The 21,957-nt window shown below is 53.2% G+C and overlaps 7 protein-coding genes across 7 annotated transcripts; 5 read left to right on the forward strand and 2 right to left on the reverse strand.

The window, feature by feature from the left end:
- Positions 1 to 387: 387 nt before the first annotated feature.
- On the forward strand, positions 388 to 1,013 carry J3458_003156 (uncharacterized protein; the record flags this gene model as incomplete). Its single annotated transcript, XM_066117611.1, has 2 exons — positions 388 to 474; positions 582 to 1,013. The coding sequence occupies 2 exons, from the start codon at positions 388 to 390 to the stop codon at positions 1,011 to 1,013; spliced, it is 519 nt and encodes a 172-aa protein (XP_065977398.1).
- Positions 1,014 to 1,667: 654 nt separating this feature from the next.
- RPE1 (RIBULOSE-phosphate 3-epimerase) lies at positions 1,668 to 2,641 on the forward strand (the record flags this gene model as incomplete). The annotated part of the gene is made up of 4 exons (XM_066117612.1): positions 1,668 to 1,783; positions 1,839 to 1,965; positions 2,053 to 2,298; positions 2,375 to 2,641. The coding sequence occupies 4 exons, from the start codon at positions 1,668 to 1,670 to the stop codon at positions 2,639 to 2,641; spliced, it is 756 nt and encodes a 251-aa protein (XP_065977399.1).
- Positions 2,642 to 3,411: 770 nt separating this feature from the next.
- On the forward strand, positions 3,412 to 5,415 carry NUA3 (putative component of NuA3 histone acetyltransferase complex; the record flags this gene model as incomplete). Its single annotated transcript, XM_007811201.2, has 2 exons — positions 3,412 to 3,475; positions 3,575 to 5,415. 2 exons carry the CDS (start codon positions 3,412 to 3,414, stop codon positions 5,413 to 5,415), a joined length of 1,905 nt encoding a protein of 634 aa, XP_007809392.2.
- Positions 5,416 to 5,811: 396 nt separating this feature from the next.
- Positions 5,812 to 7,008, reverse strand: J3458_003159 (uncharacterized protein; the record flags this gene model as incomplete). Its single annotated transcript, XM_007811202.1, has 1 exon — positions 5,812 to 7,008. One exon carries the CDS (start codon positions 7,006 to 7,008, stop codon positions 5,812 to 5,814), a length of 1,197 nt encoding a protein of 398 aa, XP_007809393.1.
- Positions 7,009 to 9,011: 2,003 nt separating this feature from the next.
- Positions 9,012 to 13,172, forward strand: DEF1 (RNAPII degradation factor). Its single transcript, XM_066117613.1, has 3 exons — positions 9,012 to 9,549; positions 9,780 to 10,435; positions 10,511 to 13,172. Exons 1-3 carry the CDS (start codon positions 9,249 to 9,251, stop codon positions 12,308 to 12,310), a joined length of 2,757 nt encoding a protein of 918 aa, XP_065977400.1. The 5' UTR covers positions 9,012 to 9,248; the 3' UTR covers positions 12,311 to 13,172.
- Positions 13,173 to 13,704: 532 nt separating this feature from the next.
- J3458_003161 (uncharacterized protein) lies at positions 13,705 to 16,872 on the forward strand. The gene is made up of 4 exons (XM_066117614.1): positions 13,705 to 14,427; positions 14,553 to 14,816; positions 14,881 to 14,971; positions 15,028 to 16,872. Exons 1-4 carry the CDS (start codon positions 14,191 to 14,193, stop codon positions 15,870 to 15,872), a joined length of 1,437 nt encoding a protein of 478 aa, XP_065977401.1. The 5' UTR covers positions 13,705 to 14,190; the 3' UTR covers positions 15,873 to 16,872.
- On the reverse strand, positions 16,283 to 20,990 carry J3458_003162 (uncharacterized protein). Its single transcript, XM_066117615.1, has 3 exons — positions 20,438 to 20,990; positions 16,951 to 20,354; positions 16,283 to 16,889 (listed from the first exon to the last, which is right to left on the reverse strand). Exons 1-3 carry the CDS (start codon positions 20,831 to 20,833, stop codon positions 16,436 to 16,438), a joined length of 4,254 nt encoding a protein of 1,417 aa, XP_065977402.1. The 5' UTR covers positions 20,834 to 20,990; the 3' UTR covers positions 16,283 to 16,435.
- Positions 20,991 to 21,957: the final 967 nt, after the last annotated feature.

Consider the following 21,957-nt stretch of genomic DNA (forward strand, 5'->3'; position numbering starts at 1 on the left):
CCCTGCAATTCAGTCTCCGCGAGCCATTCCGCAGCTAAAGAGATAGTTTGATCCCACTTCGAGCTAAATTGACTTGGTCAAGTCTCGCCTGTACTCTTCCAAACGCCATAGGTCGCTGCTCCCGACTCCCTACCTACCTAAGGTAAAGTAGGTAGGCACTTAGAATAAATACACTGGGTGTATGTGGCTGCCAAGCAGGTCCGATCTCTCTCCCTTCCTCCTCGATTTGGCGCATCTCATCTTCGTCACCTGTCGCCGCACTTTGGCCCCCCAAAACTTTTTGATTCTGCATCCCTTGCTCCCGCCAACATCCGGCCCCCTCGCAGCTATCTTGTTGAAACACCTAGGACTCTATCTCTCGCGACCCCTTTACTTATTATAGCCACGATGCGATCCTCATTCGTCACCTTGGCCGTTGCTGTCGGCTTCGCGGCCGCACAGCTCCCACAGCTAGACAAGATCCCCCGATGCGCCGTACGACCACCTCTTGTACCCCCCTACACAACCCCGAGCTGTCTTGAAAGTCCCCGGCCTGCACAATATGCTGTTTTCTCCAGTTGCTAACGGGTCATTGGTTACAGTACTCATGCGTCCAGTCCTACATCTCCGGAACGAATATTGCAGGCTGCAAGCCGGCCGACATTGCTTGCGTCTGCGGAAACAAGGACTTCATTGGCGGCATCTCCTGCTGCCTCCAGAAGGACTGCTCCAAGGCTGATATTGATTCTACCATCATCTTCGCTAAGCAGCTGTGTGCTGCCAGCGGCGTCAAAACTCCCGAGCAGCTTGTCTGCTCTTCTGGCTCTGGCTCTGCCTCTGGTTCTGCCGCAACCCAGACCGGAAGCTCTAGCCCTACTGCCACGGGCTCGCAACAGAATACGAGCGCCGCCTCTGGCAGTGCAACTGCTGCCACAACTGCTGCCACTTCGACTCACACTGGTGCTGCTGCTCCTGCCTTTCGCAACCCAGGCGGCCTTCTCGGTGCTGCTTTAGCCATCGTTGCCGCTCTCTAAATAACAGATGGCCTATAGTTGAATAGATGGGTAGGACGCGAACTGGGCTGCTGACGGCGTATCAAGTGTATAGAAGCCGTGGTCATTATGCCGGCGACAGTTTTTGTTTGTTTGTGTACGAGCGCTGATGTATGTAATGATGCTTCCTGTACCCTGGCAACCCGATTCAACTTCTCCTCTATACCGGCTTCCCAAACTTTGCCATTGTCTTCAACCTTGCGTTGCCCTTGCCGAGCTCAATCCCACCCGTCTCTGGACTTGACGTTTGCTTACGGCGGCGAAAAGCGTATGATACCTAGCAGCCCTCCAAATTGCCTATTATAGAGTACGCCCCTTAAAACAGAAGCCTGTCCCAGACTGCTTGCCCACAACGGTGGAGCTGATTACCTTTTGGACATTGCCTAGATTTGTTGGAGTGGTATCGAGTACGGAGTACTACGTAGAATCAGGGTCACCCCGTCTTTCACCCGATTTCCCACCCCGACACCCCGCCATACTGCCCCCGCTCTGCCGACCCCACTGACATCAGGCACGACCAAGAGCTTCTTTTCTCTGGCATCCCGACTCTTCCACTCAATCCGGCCTTTTCGCCCTCAAATTCGTACCGCCCAATCTCCTCCTCCTCCTCCTCCTCCTTCCCCTAAAAAAGACACCATGACCCCGCCGGCAATTATTGCGCCTTCAATTCTATCTGCTGACTTTGCTCAGCTGGGTGAGGAATGCGCTCGTACTATGGACCAAGGTGCCGACTGGCTCCACGTCGATATCATGTTTGTTCATCAAATGTTACCCAACTGCCGTTTGCAATGTACTAATGTAGCTTAGGGATGGCCACTTTGTTCCGAACATAACATTTGGAGCTGCCGTCGTTGCCAAGATCAGAGGACATGTTGACAAGCCCACCGAGTGTCAGGGCAGAGGTACCTTTGACTGCCACATGATGATTGCAGAGGTAAATAGGGCCAGTTTGTAGAGGGCGCAGACTCCGATTACTGAAATTTGGGTCATGGCTGACGGCTTTTCTCGGTTGTTTTTATAGCCCAAGAAATGGGTCAAGGAGTTTAAAAAGGCCGGCTGTGACCTGTATTGCTTCCACTATGAAGCGGCGTTTTCGACTGCTGCCGAGAGTCCCGAGCAAACGTCGGACAAGAAGACCAGCCCCAAAGAGCTCATTCGGTATATTCACGATAATGGAATGCTTGCGGGCATTGCCATCAAGCCCGACACGTCTGTTGATGTGCTGTGGGATATCTTGGAGACTGCTGATGCCAAGGAAATGCCCGACGTAAGCTGTAATCCCAACGACCATGAGAGTGCACATTTCACCCGGCGAGCTTGTTATTTTTTTGCTGACTAGACAGATGGTTCTTGTCATGACGGTTTACCCTGGATTCGGCGGCCAGAAGTTTATGGCGAGTGAGCTCCCCAAGGTGCAGGCCTTGCGGGCCAAGTACCCCGAGTTGAACATCGAGGTTGACGGTGGCCTGGGGCCTGGAACTATTGACCAGGCCGCCGATGCTGGGGCCAATGTCATTGTTGCTGGCAGTGCCGTGTTTGGCGCAAAGGACCCGTCCGAGGTTATTTCTGTACTGCGAAAATCGGTAGATTCGAGGGCTGGTAGATTATGAGTGTGCCGTGATGGGCTGCCATTGGTCGGAGATATAAATATCTATATATGTACACGAATAGACGATGGAATGCTGCTTGGTATAATAGAAAACGCAACCTGAGGGTCTACCGTTCGTTTTGTTTCGGTAACGAGGACATCATCCACCAGCCACATCCAGACACACAAGTTTGCTGCGTGCAACACATCTTTGCCAGATGAAACCATATGAGTCCAATGTCTCCCTGGCGCTAACATGCATTGCATTAGGCACTTGATGCAGGTCACGGCAGCGGGCTTCAAAGGGGGGGCAAGGTATTAATAGTAGCGGCGACTAATTACTAGCGGAAAGTCTGCCAAGCGTCTGTCGTCGGTTACAAAAATATCTAAGCGCTTCCAACGAGATGCAATGAATGGCATGCAATTGGTCGATGTCCTGAGTGTAGGTGGAAATCATTGCACGTCTGATCGACTGTGGTTGGCCTTTCCATCCATCCATGAATTGACCCAGTCGGTGACGGAGTATTTCAACATTTGGACTTTGACGCGGTGGGACGCCGACGGTTAGGTGGTGCCACGGCCCAGAAAAATTTCTGGTTTCTGACGACGTTCGGCCCACCTCGGCGGCTCAAAGCTTTTGGAGAAAAGAAGCACTTTACACTCACCTGTCCTCGCCTCGTTGTGAGCGTGGTGTTTTTTTTTCTTCCCTGCCATACCAAAGTTTTCGTTGGTCTTTTTTTTTTTATATACACAATTGTTTCGAGCATTCAATCGGCATCACACGTATTCGCAATGAAGAGAAAGGCAGAAAGCCAGGCCAATGGCAAGCAAGCCAGCAGCAAAAAATCCAAACTCTGTACGTTTTCGCGCTCCCCCGACACCACCACTACCATCGAGACAACCTGCCGCAAAGAACCGGACCAAAGAACTGACCTTGTTATTCGGACCTGAACAGCTCTCTCGGCCGAGGAGGCACAGAAGCGGTTCCGAAGCGGCTTATTCGACAAGTCTGTGTTGGACTCGTACACTCGTGAATATGCCACCTCCTCACCCTATAAGCACGCCGTGATCCACGAGCTGGTCGACGACAAGCTGCTGCGCTCTGTGCGAGACGAGGTCCGCGAGAACGTGCAGTTCACTCCCAAGGAGACCGACATTTACAAGATTCACCAGTCGGGAGACTTGGCCAACTTGGATGGCCTCGACGACGAGTCGCTGGCCAAGCTGCCGTCTTTGCTGGCCCTCCGAGACGCTATCTACTCCGAGACGTTCAGAGACTATGTTTCCGGCATCACTGGCTGCGGCCCGCTGAGCGGTAGGAAGACTGACATGGCAATCAACGTGTACACACCGGGCTGCTTTCTCCTCTGCCACGATGATGTCATTGGCAGTCGCAGAGTCAGCTACATCTTGTACCTGACTGATCCCGACAAGCCGTGGCAGCCGGAGTGGGGTGGTGCTCTGCGCCTCTTCCCCGTGCAGGAGATGACGAGCAAAGACGGCCAGGTGGCCAAGACGCCGCTGCCCGACGTTGTCAAGGTGATCCCGCCGGCCTGGAACCAGCTCAGCTTCTTCGCTGTCCAGCCGGGGGAGAGCTTCCACGATGTGGAGGAGGTGTACCACGCCGCGACCAAGGAGCAGCTAGACGAGGACAATGGACGAGTTCGCATGGCCATCAGCGGCTGGTTCCACATCCCTCAGATTGGAGAGGAGGGCTACGTCGAGGGCGAGGAGGAAAAGAACGCCAAGAACAGCAGCTTGATGCAGCTCCAGGGCAACCCGGCGCAGTACGACGCGCCCCAAGCCAAGCCCGTCAAGGTCGACCACCCCACGTCCAGCCAGGACGATTTTGAAGAGGCCGATTTGGAGTTCCTGCTCAAGTACATTGCGCCGACCTACCTGACGCCCTACACGCTCGAGCAGGTCTCGGAGCACTTTGAGGAAAACTCTAGCATCACCCTGTCAAACATCCTGTCCAAAAAGTTTGCCCAGCGATTAAAGGACTACATCCAAGCGCAGGAGAAGCAGGCTCTCCCGCAGGACAGCAAAGACATTGAGAAGTCCTCGCCCTGGAAGGTGTCCCGGCCCCCGCACAAGCACCGCTATCTGTACCAGCGACCCAGCGAACCAGACCAGCTGCGCACATCGCAGGAGGAATCCCCCATCACAGAGCTCCTCGACATCCTCCTGCCAAGCAGGCAATTCCGCCACTGGCTCCAAATCGCCACAAAGTGTACCGTCCAAAGCCACGACCTTATTGCACGCCGCTTCCGCCGCGGCGCCGATTATACACTCGCCACAGGACATGAGGGCAAGCCTCGGCTCGAACTTGGCCTGGGCATGACGCCAACGGACGGTTGGGGGGACGATGACAAAAAGGAGAAGAAGGAGGAGCTCCAGGCCAAAGGCAAAGGCAAAGCCAAGGCCAAGGCCAAGGCCGCGCAAGAGCCACCATCCAAACGGGACGGGGAAGACGACCAGGTCGGCGGCGTGGAAATCTACATGGCCGGCGACGATGACGACGACGAAGATGCCGCCGTGTACAAAACCTCCGGGGACGACGACAACATTCTCTTCTTCCAGGCTGCGTCATGGAATAAGTTGACTATTGTGCTGCGGGACAGCGGCGCCCTCAAGTTTGTCAAGTACGTGAGCAGGAAGGCCCAGGGCGATAGGTGGGATATCTCGGGCGTCTTTGAAATAGAAGACCTTGACGAGGAAGATGAGAGGGAGGAGGTTGAGGAGAACGGCAATGGAGAGAGTGTTGCATGGTCCTGCATTTGGCGAGTCAGATGAGGATGAATTCCAAGGGTTTTCGGACTCGGAGGGAAGCGAGTCTGATTAAGAGAAACAGGGCGTTTACGAACATTATGTATGAGCTAGATTGACCATGAATTTGGGTATATTGGAGCGTTTGAATACTCCGGATATCTGGTACATGTTTTGCTATATACGAGATTGTGCGTTCCACCTTGAGCTCGCATTAAGCCAGGCCGGCCTTTCCTTCTTCACAGCTTGTGCATGTGATGGACACTGTGGATGCGGCATAGAAGCCGGGTATATGGTAAATACCTGGCATGCTACCGGCGCGCACGGATGGCACACGCGAAGTTGAGCTGCCTTTTAAAGCCCATCTGAGGCTTGGAGTATGTGATGTTGGAAGAGTAAGAGTCATCCATTTCAAGTAGCCACTCAAGTTGGGCTCAACGAGCTAATCGATACATTCGACAATTCTGACCGCAAAAGCTCCGTCACGCTGTCTGCTTCTCGAATCCTTCCCGACTGTGTTAAATGATTAACTGTGTCGTGGCCCAGGAACGCAATCCACGGCAGCATGGCCATGCCTTTGATGCTGCTCCATTTGATCTTGTCGGGGTTCAACTTTGCCACTAATCTCCGGAACTTTTCCTTGTCATTGAACAGACGCAGGGCCGGTGCGTGGTCTGGATGCGTAGGGTGATAGAGGTGGAGATGTGCCTTTTCAATCTCGAATCGTTGAGGGAGTAGCTCGGCCGTGGCCAGGTGCGCGTCAAACAGTTTCTCTGACGCGGCGCCTCGGCTGTATGATTCGACAGTAGATAGCCAGGATACTGATCGCCAAGGGGAGACGAGGAGTCTAGGCAGGAGAGGGCTGTTGTGGTAAAGCTGTTCGGCATCCAATACGGTTGTGATGGCTGCGTCCAGGCTTCCATGTTGTGGTTGACTCTTCGTGCGAGCAATCTGGAGCAGTATGAATGCGGCGCGACTGATTCGTACATCCTTCTCCCAAGAGAGGCCAGTATCGTTGACTATCCGGGTTATCCACTCCCACGCCACGCTTTCTAAACCTTCTGCGATGAGCAACGGCGTCAACGCTCGAATAAAGGGCTGGTTATCGAGGAATCTGAGCTTCGCCTCAGCACCGGATGATTTGAGCCACCGCACAACTCGTAGTGCGGTTTGTGATGAAGAGAAATCTTGGGGGGAGGTGGATGCGGAGAGTAATCGTCGCTTGGCCACCATACATCCTGTAGCGGCTGTGAGTGTCATCATTCCTTTGGCCACGGCGTGGTCGAATACATCCATGGGGTCTCGCTTGGACACGGGCAACGTCTCGGCTGGTGAGTGGGAGCTAGCTTGCTTGCTATAGCTAAAGAGTGGGTTGGAGAGAATGGACTTTAAATGTCGGGTTGCGGCCGAATGTCGAATAAGGTGGTCAGGATCTGCGACTCTGGCCAAGGCCGCGGCGCGCTCGGAACCCATTCGGCCATATTCACGGTCAAGTTGCTGCCGAAAGGATGCCTTGAGGCCATCCAAAAGCTTTTGAGACTGCTGTTTTGATAACCCAGCTGGCTCGTGATAGCCAGCGAAGAGGTTCCGCAGCGCTTGGGTAGATTTTGTTGAGAACATGGTAGACTTTGACTTGCTCACTTGCTCGGAGCAATGAGGGTCGCAGAGGGAGCGCTAGCTCTGTCTATGGCGGACTCATGACAAAGATGCACAGGCAATGATAACTTTGTCGTTGGACTGGAGGTGGTGACGTTTGCCTTGGATCAGCCCACCTTTGACACCAACATCACGTGGTGAGATCAGAGATCTCATTGTCCACCATTGTCCAAAGAGAGTTGAAGGAAGGGAGCTAGTGTGGGGCTGGCAGTGTCTGTGCCTTGGAGCCAAGTTTCCGGCCTCAGGATAGAAAACAAAGCGAGCTACGGAATATCTGTACGGAGAGCGTCCCTGACATTGGTCAATCTTGCTGCAGGGACAGCTGAATACTCACACATACCAAGCCCAGGCTGGCTTGCTGAAGTGTGCGATCGGAGATGCAAAGCGACGAGTGAAGATTGAAGTTTCCGTGCTCTGACGTAGGCAGGTGTGGGTGTGACACTGCACCATGGGAAAAAAAAAAAAAGGCCAAAACCGCACGTGTGATGGCGACATTGCTTACTCGGTACTCGTATCTAGTCAATGGACCCACGGAGAGAGTGCTGAACAGCAGTTCAATATGGACGGCAACGTCCCGATTTCTCAAGTCCGGTCAGATCTGATTGTTTCATCGGCTCCATGTGTCGGGGCTGCCGAGGTTGCTGATGTGGTCGACGAGACGGACAATGGCTGGCCGCGCAAGATGGCGTAGGAGCCCCAATTCAAGCCCAAAATAGTGACGAGATCGCCATGTAACTCACCGGAGCGAAAAAAAAAAAGGAACACCGACCATGGTTCACGTTCTATGCGCGGCTATGGAACAAAGGGCTGGGAAGCGTGATGGCGCGCGCTTCTATTGTGGGCAAAAGCACCCTCAGGTCACCGCGAGTACGACTATGTACCTGGCCGTGCTGCGCAGGGACCCTGCCAGCGGAGGAGGCACGATATTTGATGTTTATCAATCCCTTTTTCTTTCTCCCTGAAGTCGTCTAGCACACAGTAGGGGATATGAGGACAGGGATTCATCAAGAACTTGGGCAGCAAAAATAACCCAGTCGACCTGGGGGCACCCCACCGAGTGTGCACGATTGGAAGGGAGCACAGATATCAATCACTGCAACAGAATGTTGCTGGGAAACGCCATTGATGCATGTGAAATAAGACCCGGCCAAGGCAGCGGCGTTACCATCCAAGGTACGGACATGGAGTACAATGCATCGCTAATGACTGCCTGATGTGCTGGTGATGTTGAGGCGCAAATATGCCGTTGACCCCAGACTTGCGTACATAGCCTTAGGTCTAGGCATCAACCTCCTCCGTAGTCCATGTTACTTTATGAATATTTGACCATGGTGCAATTTGCTGGACACCACCAACATTGGGCTGCACTATTGCTTGTTATGCGGCATTGACCACCATTTGAACATACTATGCATATATTGTCTATCAAGTATACGCGGCATCCATGTCTCTCTCCCTGGGGCGCTGGAAAAATCACGTTGACTCGAGGGCTGCTGCGTCAAGTGATGTCCCCTCACTGTCCAGGGCTGGCCGTTGCAACAGTAACAGCACTTGAGAGCATTGAAGACCAGGCCTGCGCCGGGGGCTGCTCGGTCAGTGAGACTGACCAGTTGACCAGCAGTTGACCTTTAAGCGGCGTAAGGCATGTTGGGGCTTGAGGCGGTCCAATGGCCCAATACATATGTATAATGTAGCCCAGTGGCCCACTAGACCAGACCAGTCAGTCGATCCACTGGCAGCACCAGAGACACTGAGCACTTGCGCGCACCAGACTTGAGTTCAAATGGACCCGGACCACCCAGGCCCGGACTGGTAGCTGCGCGTTGCCCGTCAATGGTCGCTGGTTTGGTGTCTGGTTGGTGCTGGTGCCCGTCAAAGTCAAAATCCTTCGTCAACCTGATCCATTTGGTCTCTGCTGCTTCCGGGGAAAACCTCGTGCCTCCCTTACCACTTCCACCATTCTCAAGCTCCTCCTCAACAACGCTCATCGCTTCGCAACACATTGCCGTGTTCTCATCCACGGGACTATCTCTTTATTTCGGAGTTGGCCCTCAGCCGCCTTTCCGTCCCACCTTGTCCTCTTTTTTTTTTTCTTAATTATCCTTCTCTCTCTGCAGAGGGCCACCTGATTTGGCCACTGCGTCCCTCCAGACCTCTTCCACCTCAGACCCTTCGCCTCCCGCCACAAACCACAAACCATCTCCATGTCCGAAGTCGCATCAAGGTCGTCCGCCACGCGTGGCAGAGGCTCTGGCCGAGGCGGTAGAGGAGGTTTCGCCGGTCGAGGCGGCCGCTCCAGAACCAACGGCGACAAGTCAGACCATAAGGACGAAAACCTCGGTGCATTCGAAGACGAAGGCGAGTTCGCTGAGCTCCGCAAGAAGTATGGCGATAAAACATCTGTCATCCGCGAGATGTTCCCCGATTGGTCCGAGGCCGATGTTCTTTTTGCCCTCCAAGAAACAAATGGTGACGAGAACGAAGCTGTCGCACGCATTGCTGAAGGTGCGTGGTCCCCGTTTGCACCTGAATTTTTCACAGCTACCCAAAACCTGCTATCGCACTGTCCACGCCTCCCTGCAGTCAATTCGTTCATATCACGAAATCGAGCACATGCGTGTCGAGTGTCTCAAGCTTTCCCTATTGCCTTTCCACACTTTTTCTTAGCATTTGTTCGAGCCCTGAACGTTATCGTGGTGCAGCCCCCAAGCTGACTCTATATACTCCCTGCATAGGCAACATCTCCCAGTGGGGCGAGGTCTCAAAGCCCAAGAAGACTGCCCGCACAAAGGCGAAGGACACGACGACCGCCCCTGCCAGCGAGTCGGCTACGTCGACCTCTCGATCTGCCCGTGGCGGACGGGCCGTTTCTGAGGGCGGCCGTGGTCGAGGACGAGGTTCTGATAGAGGTGCTCGTGGTGGCGCCGGCCGTGGCCGCTCATTCCAGCCCAGCACCAATGGCACTCGTAACAAGGAAAATCAGCAGCTCTCAGTCCCGACTGAGGAATCCTCTGCCTGGGATAATGCCAAATCGAAAGACGACAAGCCTGAGCTCAAGAGTACTGTTGCCGATAAGTCCGCTCCTGTCGAACCTGCTAAGCCAGCAGCTCCCGCAGCCAAGACATGGGCTAGCATGCTGCGCCAGTCGACCGCTCCCAAGCCTGCGCCTGTTGCTCCCAAGGAAGTTCCTGCACCGAAGCCTGCTGATCTTGAAGCTCAGCTTGTATCCGAGCCCGCCCCAGCCGAACCCGAAATCATTGAGCCTCTAGAAGAAGAGACTACCCCTGTGCCTCAAAGCGCTGTCCCCGTCCAGGCCCCCGTTACTACTTCTGAACCTGAAACTGCTCTGCCCCCAACCAAGGACGAGCTTACCGAGACAAATCTTGAACAGGTTGTTGATGCCTCTAATCCACCTGCAACTGACACAGCTGCTAGCACCGCTGCTGACTCTTGGGACCCGCGACAGAGCCCCGTTAGTGCTTCCGCTACACCCATCTCGGCTGCTCACCAGCAGCATCAGGCTCAGCGAACTTCTGCAAGCGGATATGCTGCGTCTGCGATCAAGGCAACTACTGAACGATCTTCCCGTGGCCCTAGCTTTCAACGACGAGTTTTGGATCAGGAAGAGGCTGTTCGTATGCCAGGTAACCGCGAGGTGGATCGAGCTGCTGTTAAGTTCGGGGCTTTCAGCCTGAATGACGGTGACGAGGACGTTGATGGCGAGCGTGAGGAACCAGAGACTCGTGCCCAGCCCCCGGCCGACTCTCCTGTCGCTCATCCTCGTGCCTCTCTTCCTCCTGTGTCTCAGCCTGTCGCTGTTCCGGAATCACTCTCTCAGAAGACTGCTGGTGCAGTACCCTCGGCCGTCACCGGAGCTGGTAAGTCTAGGATTGCGCCAGTTTGTTGGATTACTGAAACTAATGTAGCAAAACACTGTACAGTTCCCACAGCTCCTGCTGCTGCTCAGGCTTCTGCTGCTGCTGCTGCAACTCAACAGTACGGTCGATTTGGACCTCCCGACACTGCTACTGCTGCTGCTACACAAAAGCCTCTCGATCCGTTCAACGCCGCCCAGCCTACTCCCTCCTCTCAACCCCAGTTCGACAGCTTTGCCGCTCAGACTACACAGCCTCAAGCTCAGCAGCCTGGTGTAGCTTTTACCTCTGCCCCATCCGACTACTCCAACTATTATACTGCCAGTCAGCAGGAACGAAACCCTTACAATGTTTACGGACAGCAGTACGGCGCTCAGCAAGCCGCCCATGGCCAGCACGACGGTGTTTCCCAACAGCGTCCTTTTGCCGGCTACAATGTTGCCGATAACCTTAGCCAATACCCGCAGAGCGGCTCTCTGCACAATCAACCTCGATTTGGCGGTTCTAATGACAGCCAAAACAGCGGCCACTCAACTCCCAATCCCGCAGCTCAGGCTCAGCAGCAAGGCCAGCAGGCTCAACAGGCTCAGCAAGCCCAGCAGTCCCAGCAGCCTCAGCAAGGGGCACCTGGCTCTCAGCCTCAGTCTCATGGGCAGTACCCCGGATACAATCATCCTTACTATAGCAACCCTTACTATCATCAGTACTACTCCGGCTACGGACAGGGCGGTTTTGGTCCTTATGGCGGCAAGGGCGGAATGTATGGCCAACCTTATGGAATGTCTCCCAATGCGCCATATGACCATGCTTCGTCTCCTAGCACTTTTGGCGGCCCATCCTCACTTCACCGAGATAGCAGCCTTGGCTCTGGCCTCGGCGAGTACGGCCGCGCTGCATCTGGCCAGGCGGGTAGCCAGCCTGGTTTGGGTGGCAGCAGCTTTGGCGGTGCCCACGACAGCTTTGCTCGTGGCGCCTCCTCTTTCCAATCTCAGAACCAGTCTTTCAACAGCCAGAACCAGCCCCCAGCCTCGGGCTCCGCTGACGACTTGAAGCCTTTCGGTGATAGCAAAACGGCCGCCTCCGGTCCCTCTCCCTCTCTTGGCGGCGGACCTCGTCCCGGATCTGCTACCAACAATGCCCCGAGTGGCCAGAGCGGCCTCCCTCCTCCTCAGAATTCCCAGATGGGCGGAGCCTATGGCGGTTATCCCAGCCACTTGCAGGGACACAATCTTCATGGTAGTGCCTACGGAATGGGCAGCCGGCGCGGGAGCCAGCCAACATGGCAACACTCCCTACGGCTCTTACGGACAGGGCTTCGGCAGCGGTGGATATTACGGAGGTGGCCAGCAGCAGCGTGGCGGCTGGGGCGGAAACTACCATTAGTGGGGTAGGAACCGTGATCGCGATGGAAAGCGGCGAGGTAGATACCGCCCAGAATATGGCGAGCGAGGAATACGTGCAAGGGAACGTGAGGAACGCATGATGAGAGAGCTCGGCCTTGACTTACCGAACCCTTGAGATGGGTTGTCTTTGTGTGTTTTATATCGAAGCATGGGAGGGGAAAACATGATCACCAAGACACGTGCCGCAACGCACAGGTGTTTAATGGGAATTACCGGAAGAGAGGCAAAGGAAACAGCAATGGGCCGGACGGTTTTGTGTTTTTTTTGGCCCATGGCGTACGTGTACAATTGCAAAAGAAAACCTGTTTACTGCGTTTTTTCTCTTCTCCTCTTGTTTTTGTCGAGAATATCCTATAAGAAAAAAGAATAAGGGAGGGGAGCGGCACCGGCCAAGACAAAAAGGAAAACGATGGTGTGGAGTTTATTATTTTTCCTACACGAAATATCAAGCGTCGATAGTTCTTGGACGAGTTTGCGACTTTGCGAGGTCTTCTTTCCTGTCCTTGTCTCTCACCCTCCCACTCTTTTTCCCTTGATAATATTGTTACTGCTCTCACCTCGGATAAAGGCATGAAAGGTTTGGCATTGGCTCACGAGGATTTTCTGGTAAAGTGGATGATGAACCAGGACAGATTGTATTTGACGACGGGAGGGAATGTGCGTTTGAGGAGTTTTTGGTCGTCTCCAGGAGATGCAATCGATGGGATGCGATAGGAGATAGTCAATCAGAATTATGCACGTTGACACTTGTTCTTGGGCTGCGAATTTGGCTTGATATGCGATGTCATATAGATGGAAGAACTACGGAGCCAGAACGTGTATATCTAGGTACGAAGTCGATGCTTTCTATATTGCGCCGTGTATCTGTCTATTGACGACCAGCATGAGTAGCCTGCTGCTATCTTCATATATGCGCAGACGGATCAGCACCCTCAGGGATGCGCGTTGATCCAAGATTGGCTTCCCAATGCTGTCCAGATGTCTCTCAATGGTGGTAAAATAGTTCCGAAGGCGGCGGCCGCCTTGCGCAACCTATCACAGCCGCTTCCGCACCGGACCGGCACTTGGTCCGCGTTCCATACATAGGTGCCTACTGGGTTTTGGGAGCCTTGTACATACCTAGGTAGGTACCTACCTACGCGCGCGGCCCCTGTTTCTGGTGACAGCACAACTTTCACAAGACAGGTCTTAGATTATCACTATTTATTAAAAGTCTAATGTATTGACTAAAAAATTCTGTTTAGCTGTCTTGTTATAGCTGATAGCCAGAAGACAGTCACCAGAAAACCCCTTAACGCGCTAAATACCTAGGTACCGGGCGGCGAACTAGATTCCGATTGGTGACACGACCAACAGAAGGAAGGTGCATATTGAAGAGCAGCTCTCGCCCACCTCGTCCACGGCTGATATTCTGGGCACTGCCGCATTGAAGTGCCGTGATTTTGTGGTTTTTCTTTTCTTTTCTTTTCTTTTCTTTCGACATGGGGCCGTACTTTCCTGTCATGTCCACGGATGCGCACAGAGTAATTATTGCTGGATTCTTGCTCTCCAATGTGAGAAATGTGACATCTGGGCAGCATCGGGAATCGCCGCCAAAACTCAATTTTGGCCCACCATCTGCATCCACAAACCATACGAACCTGCTTGACTCCGCCGGTAAATGGCACTTCAGTTACTCCGTACGGATCTGTTTCTTGTTGGTTATCGGTTCGTCGACCAGCACCGGGGTCCACATGGACTAACTTGCGCCTGTTTACTTGACACATTTTAAAAAGAAGCAAGTCCCCTGTTCGCATTGTTCTCGAGGCCCGGAAGAGGGTGTGTCTCGACGATGCCATGAGCCCTGTAAGGTGAAGACATACTTCACAATGGGCTCCGGGCCTCCGACTACCGAAAAGGATACGACGTCGAGGTCGCGACGGGGACGGGCTGATTCCGACGCAAACAACACCAGGACCGTCTCGGTGCATGCAAACCAAGATGACTCAGATGCTGGCCTTGAGCGGAATGAGCCCGACGGCGAAGATGGGAATGGCGACTTGCCCATGTCCAAGGCACGATGTATTGCGCTCGTGGCTACCGTCACTGGAGCCGCCTTTCTCAACGTAAGTCAGTCGAAGTGTCCTGAGTGGGTTTCCTTCGCCTGGCGGAAGCCATCCAATACTTTCATTCCTTTTGACGACTCTGGATAATTGGGAGGGGGGCCAACTGACAGGGACGCTTTTGCCAGGTTCTCAACATCCAAAGCGTCGTCATCATCCTCCCTACCATTGGACGACATCTCGACATCCCCGAAGGTCGCCTGCAGTGGATCGTTTCTTCTTATTCGCTTGCCTTTGGGTGCTTCCTCTTGCTTTGGGGCCGCATTGCCGACATCTACGGCAAGCGGCTCATCTTCATCCTGGGTTCCCTGTGGGTGACGTGTGTTACGGCGGCGAATCCGTTTGTGCCTGATGAGATTGCCTTTAATCTGTTCCGGGGGCTTCAGGGGCTGGTAGGTTTTGATGTGTACAATCATGTGTGTGTAATTCGATGAATGCTGAAGGCTTATTCGATAGGGAGCGGCAGCGACAGTGCTCACGGCCATCGGGATATTGGGCGTCACGTTCCCGCCGGGGAGAGCAAAAAACTACGCCTTTAGCACGTACGGTGAGTTCAACTCGAGCCCAGACTTGGCCATCCACTGACCTTGTCTTGTCGTCAAGGAGCTGGCGCCCCCCTCGGCAGTGTATGCGGCAACCTCCTCTCCGGCCTCATCGCCGAATACGCCAACTGGAAATGGGTCTTTGGCGCGCTCGCCATCCTCTCCGCCGTCATAACTGCAGCTGGCGTGTTTCTCATCCCGCCTCGCCCTCCAGCTCCCCCTCCCTCGGACACCAAATCAGACGGCAGCGTTTGCGAGAACCAGCCCCCGGCGGTGGACTGGCTCGGCGCTGCGCTCATCACCACCGCCCTTCTGGCCCTCAACCTCTCTCTCACAGAAGGTAATGTCGTTGGTTGGGCCACGGCCTGGGTGCCTGTGATCCTCATCACATTCGTCCTCCTTGTCGCGCTCTTCGCGCTCTGGCAAATCTACCTCGAGCGCCGGCATGCCCGCGGCCTTTCCCGCGCACCGCTCATCAAGATCTCCGTCTTCCGCAATAGGCGGTTCACCGCCGCCATGATCATCATGGGTCTCTTTTTCGCCGCCTTCAACAACTATCTTATCTTCACTACCTATTTCTTCCAGGACTTCCAGGGACTGTCGCCGCTGAACACCATGCTGCGGTATATCCCCACCGGTGTGACAGGCGACGTCCTGGTGGCTCTCATTGTGGCCAAGCTGCTCAGTCGCATCCCAACACTCTTTATTCTCGTATGTGGAACGCTGGCCACGTCGGTGGCGTGTCTGCTGTACGCTGTCCCGATCCCACCGACCACGACATATTGGGCGTACGGGTTTCCCGCCATGGTACTTGCCGTCGTGGGCGCGGATACCTCCTGGCCCTGTCTGACGCTATTCACGTCCCAGGCTCTTCCACGGAGGATCAGGCCATTGGTGGGGCGTTGATCAATGCCGTGGGACAGTTTGGCCGCTCCGTAGGCCTGGCTGTTGGCACGGCTATTCAAACGGCTGCCATGGCGAAGGCGCGTGGCGTTATTGTCAAGGAGGCAGGTCCTATTCGGCAGTGGGATGGGGATTCGCTTACGGGCTTGAGGGCCACCAGCTGGGTGAATTTTGCGTTTGGAATGGCCTCTTTGTTAGTGGTTGTGACGGCGTTCAGGAGCATGGATATTATAGGCAAGCCGAGGTCTGCTGCCACCTTGGTCAGGGATGAATCTGGCCGTGGGGTCGTCTCGACGGAAAATAGTAGTAATGACCTCGAGAGGACTGTGGCGGAGAAGAACTAGCATAGCTCGGCGAGTCAAGTGTTATGGATGTGCATACGAATACAGCAAGAAGCCATGATAAAATAATATGTTCTTGTATCTTTATATGACAATTCTGTATGTACTTGTTCTACTCGTGAGTGGTATCGTGTCTCAAAACTCAGGGGTATCATGCGCCTTTCTAAGCGCCAACAGGCGCTAAAAAGAGGTAAAGAGGAAAAAAGGGAAAGGAAGCACCCCATTCTACCCATCCATTCTAGCTTCGACATTGAACACATCCTCCGCTTCTATATCTTCCATTGTCTCCTCGTCATTGGCCAGTCTTCTCAACCGTTCCCGGACCCTGGGGTCCTGTTCCATCTCCTGCCATACTTGGAGGTCCCATTCCTCCACGTTATCGTCCAATCGGCGTATTTTCCACGGCGGCCAGAGCCACACGCCTGCTACCAACATGTTACGCTTGATAGTTTTGCCGACGAGTTCCATGAGGCCTAGAAACGCGAGAACAATAAAGACTGTCGCCCACCATGCAGCGTCATTGCCGAATGCGCGTGTAAAAGTGTGCCGAATTAGATATGGGCCCTCTGGACCTGGTGCATAAACGCCGTCTAAAAAGGACAGCCAGGCAAACCAACCCCATGTTGTGATGAAAAAGGAGCACATCACGATGGTTGATTTGTAGTGGGTTTCGAAAATGCTACCAACGTGTCAGAAACAGTCTGCTTTTCTGGAAATAAATGTGTGTGGGCTTGACTTACAATAGCTTCCAGTTGATCCACAGCACTCCTACGGTAAAAGCGAGAGTCCCGAGTGCGTATAGACCCTCGTCGCGAGCGGCCGGAGAAATCCAGCCGTACCCTGCCCAGACGCCGTACCAGGCAATGACACCCTCAACTGCAGCCAAAAACATCCACCGTACATATTTCCATGCATTCAGTCCCATGTTGCGCTGCCCATATACGTAAAGCTCCGGGACAGCAAGGAGTGTGCCGGCGCTAAGATCCTGTTCCCAAATGCCCATGCAAATTGTGCATAGGCTTGTGAACAGGGTGTTGAATACTGTCAGACTCGTGGCTTGGTAGAGCGATGTACCGGTGTATCCATTGTATCTTTGATACTGAGCAGTTGGTAAATAGAAGAACATTTCTTTCCAAAACGTGTAAAGAATAAATTTCGCCGTTCGAACATAGTTCCATCGACCATGGACGAGAAGTAGTCGTTGCAAATAGCGAAATTGCGCAATGGCGTAGTCTGCAACACGTGCAGCCTGAAGTCCTTCTTTTCCAGATATCCCAATACCCACATGGCTTGCTTGGATCATGGCCAGGTCATTAGCTCCATCTCCGATGGCCAAGGTCAAACCGCGATGCCTGTTACTCTTGAACTTGCCCAAGGAGGATCGCACAGTTCTGACCAGAAGCGCCTTCTGGGCGGGAGATGCGCGACAGCAAATCACCGAATCAACAAGCAGCATGATTGCGAAAAATTGCTTTGAAAGAGTATCGGACTTTTCAACAGCTGCCAGTGTTTGGCCATCGATGACGACGACGCTGTGTATCGAACCGGTGTGCAGTTCCTCGGCCAGGGTCATGAGTTGGGTTTCCAGCGATTCTTTGGCAACGTCCAGGACGTACAGGTCGGATCCAGGGCGACATATCCGCGCGGAATGTGCAATGTTGATGGCTGTCTCACGCTTGTCGCCAGTCAGCATCCAGATTTTGATGTTGGCTCGTCGTAGTCTGTCAATAGTTTCGGGAACCCCTTGCTGGAGCTTGTCTTCAATTGCAGTTGCTCCGACAAGATCAAACGACTGTTCAATCACATCACCCGCCGCCTCAATGAGCTCCTGTCGATTTACAAGACTGGTTGATGCGTCGTCGTAGCGCTTTTTCCAAGACCGGTAGTCATGCTCGGATACAAACTTTTGGGCATAGAGCAATGTTCTCAAGCCTTCCGTTGCAAAATCATCCAAGTGCTTGAAGCACTTGGTAAAAACCTCGGATTCGTCATATATGGTAGAGTCTTCAAGAAAACTGAGATGCTCTGGCACGGATTGCGGTTGGTGATGGCTCGATTGGCTTAGTAGCTTCGTTCTAGATACGTCCAAGGAGACTCCGCGCGGTGCAGAAGACCCGCCACGTAGACGGTCATCGGAGGGTCTCATAAGCTTGTGGATTTCAAACGACTCTCGTCTTTTCACAGAAGGTCGCTGCTGATCGATACTGCGGCCTCGGTGTACCCCGGGAGTTCGTCGTACGGTTAGACTCGGCCTACCGCCGAAACTATTGCGAGGTTCGTGCTGTTGGCTTCGGCGGTATATCTCATGTTCAAGATCTGCACTTTTTCTCACTTCATTGGCCTTTTGCAAAGCCAAAGAAGCTAATTTTAACCTGGGCAAAATCACCGAATCCGCACCTTTGCAGATGATCGATATCCGCCCATCTGGATACCGGACAACGATTGACATACGTTTTCGTGCGCTGCTGAATTCAATCACGTCCAAAATCTCGAATATCATTTTTTCAGAGCCCCCGTTGGGCAGAGGGACTTGCAAAGTGATTGATTTGGCTGTACGGCGGGTAACTTGATATCCCAGCTCGTAGGCGGCTCGAACCAAAGCTAACTCGTCCGGCGAGGATGCTTGGAAATCCATTTTGCCGTCTTTTACTTCAGGTAGGCAAGTGTGGCACAATGCAACCGCCAACAGATACTCTCTAGCCTTCCTGGCAAACGCGGAATGCGGTCGGATTCTGAGATAGTCAACGAGATCAGACGTATTGACGTCTGGTTGGATATGGTCTGGGCGACCGGTTGAACGCCATTGCGAGGACGACCGTCGGCCACCAAACGATGCCCTTGATGGAGACATTGGCGTCTCTAGGTCGTTTATTTGTTCCTCGAGTATGATGGGGGAAACAATTTCGGATTTTTGAAGTGAGCCTTTTCGGTCCAAGTGGCTTATCTCTCTGGGAAGTGCAGGTGGTTTCTGAATCTCATCATCATCGGTCTCTTCCAGGTCCATTTCATGCAGCCAAACGGTGCCTGCAACACTCAATTTGCGGAATTTCATTATGTTGTCCGTCAAGGTTCCAGTTTTGTCAGAAAATATGTAGCCAACTTGACCCAAATTCTCCAAAATGGTGTTGGTGTTGCACCGAGCTGGAGTGTCAGACTCTTCATGGTACATTTCGATGTCGGAATTCAGCAGCAATAGCTGACCAATCTTGACAATCTCCAAGCTTATGTAGAGAGCCAGAGGAACAACGTTGTTAAACATAATAATGAATGCAATGATGATTTGGTAAAAGGGGACCGTGGCCATGTCCAAATACCAAGCATGCTCCTCATAATCGCTTTTCCATTTGACATAGCCCATTGATACGCCGACGGAGAGAATAACAACATAAGTGGCAAGAGTTATAACAACCATGTTGACGACCTTTTCAAGTGCCGGCTTTTTTGCTCTCGGGTGCTGGTTTGAGTTCATGCGCACCTTGCATTCCTCTCCAGTGTTGATGACAATCCCTGTAGCAGACGTAGTATTTCTCATGACGCTCCCTCTGTAAATGACCTCGTTCAGCGTTAATGGCACAGCTTTTCCATTCACCGTGACTCTACCATCAAAATTGAACAGTTCAGGATTCGGGTCCTCGACAACAAACTCAGCTTGTGAGTTTGAGATTCCTTGAATCGTGCCACAACCCTCAAGGGCATGACAAACCTGCTTGGTTTTGAGGTTTGTTTCACCATCGAGAGCCATCGTGTCGATATATGCCAGGCCGTTTTCTCCATCACTATGCAATAAGACCAGGTCGGCTGGGATGGGTTCATCACGAGAGAGCCTCACGATGTCTCCAACCTTGATGTTGCTCCACCTGGTCGGCACCCAGCGAATATCCTGAAACTCATCGGCGGGGCCAGGCCTAGGTTTCGCTGCAGTTTGAATATGGAAAGGGTTCAGACGATGAAGTAGATGGGGTGGCTTGAGTTTGCCCGTGTAGTGGTCTTCTCGACCAAGGACTGTCGCAAAGTTGGCATTTTCCACCTTGTCCAATCGATGTCTCCTAAAATCGTCATACCCCTCCTTGGCGACTGTCAAGAGAACAAAGAAAAGCAAAGGCAAAATTGTTGTATAGGACCCAGTCGTCGACAATCCGGGAATCTGTGGTCGGAACAAGGTTAGCGGGACAAAGGTCGAAGGCTCGGCGGCGAAGCAGGGGGGGACACTGGTGTCGATGTTCTCACCATTTGCGGCACGCCAACACACAGAAAATAAAAGTTCCCCACGCGAGTGAATTGAAAGAACAGTTGCTTCGGAATGAAATCCCACACCGTGTATCGTGAGGTCCGAACATTGTTGGAGATGTATGTGTGGCCTCGTCTGGTGTCGATCAAAGGCTCGCTGTGCTCAATGGCAAGTGGGATGTGCCTTCCGTCTTCGGAAGAAGCCAAATGCTTGCGCCGAAGGATCAATTCGACCACAGTAGACTGATAGAACTTGCTGGCCGCATCACGGAGCTTGCTCTCAAGCTGCTGTATTGATGGAGCTCGAATCGCCGGTACTGTGTGTCGTCGCGAGGTGGATTCGTGGGTATTTTGGATTGGGCGCTTCTCCGTTGTGCTGTACTCACTCTCGGCCATGATGCGATTGGAAACGAATCAAGGAGAGCCGGAATCTTCCCGCTTCCAGCTCTTCAGAATCCCAAGAACGAAGGACAAGGGTTCTGAGGCGAGATTTGGGCTTAAAAAGCTAAGGATGCCAACGGCAAACCCAGGCCTTGTTACGCTGCTGCACAGCTCGACGCATTCGTCATGTCCCAGTGCACCGGCGAGAAAATACCCACATCCCGAGTGAAACCACGACGGCGCCTCGTATCGAAAAGATGGAGTCAAGGGACTATCGCACAGGCGCTTTGGCCAAGACAAGGTCTCGGATCGTGCGACGGAACCGTGCAATGCAGTGCTACGTGGTGTCTCGACTCTTTTTCTCTGACAGACGAACGACGGAGGCAGCGAATGAAGGACTTGTCTGCCCAAGATTTAGAAGGGATTTCGAGTCTCGCTCAGAGGAGGGCACGGTTGTATATAGCTCAATTGATTTGCTCACAGACTATGTGCTCCATGTACCTCCTTTTTTTACCAATGGATCATTGATCGACAGCAACACGCAATACATAGATCTACAACACCAGCTGCTGGGCTACGGAGTAGTCACGCCGTACGGATATTGACTCGAGCGAGATCAGGTGGCAGCTGGACTTGGCCTGGACAAAAATTGGTGGCCTCTCCCCTCTCAGCATGCAGCCGTGGTTGGACAGCGCCACTGAGACGGCTTCTGCCAACTGTGCGCCAATCCGCAAGCATCAAGCCGACCAACCCAGCCCCGGAACTGAGCACGCCAGGTCAAATAGGGGAACAATCAAGAACTTCCATTAGGCAAATGAGTCAAGCCACGTGGGGTGGCAATGGCGCTCGCGCCGGAACATTAATGTAGTAGTAATACAAACAGGGGACTACAATACCAATAGGCTTCCAGCCTTGGAACGTGGATGACTTGCTCATCCATCACGATGAACCATTCCACCGACCACAGTTCTACATAGCCTTGCCAATTCTTTGCTCAATCGCTTGGACGCCTGTATCCGACGACGCTGTCGTTGTCAATAAATGAAGAGTCAGTACGGAGTATACAGTATACAGTATTCAGCCGTGGTGAACTCATCGCAGGACATTGTGATCCAGAGCGAGTGTAAAGATGCGTCATG

Source organism: Metarhizium acridum (assembly GCF_019434415.1).
Source record: "Metarhizium acridum strain ARSEF 324 chromosome Unknown scaffold_13, whole genome shotgun sequence".
NCBI lineage: Eukaryota > Fungi > Ascomycota > Sordariomycetes > Hypocreales > Clavicipitaceae > Metarhizium > Metarhizium acridum.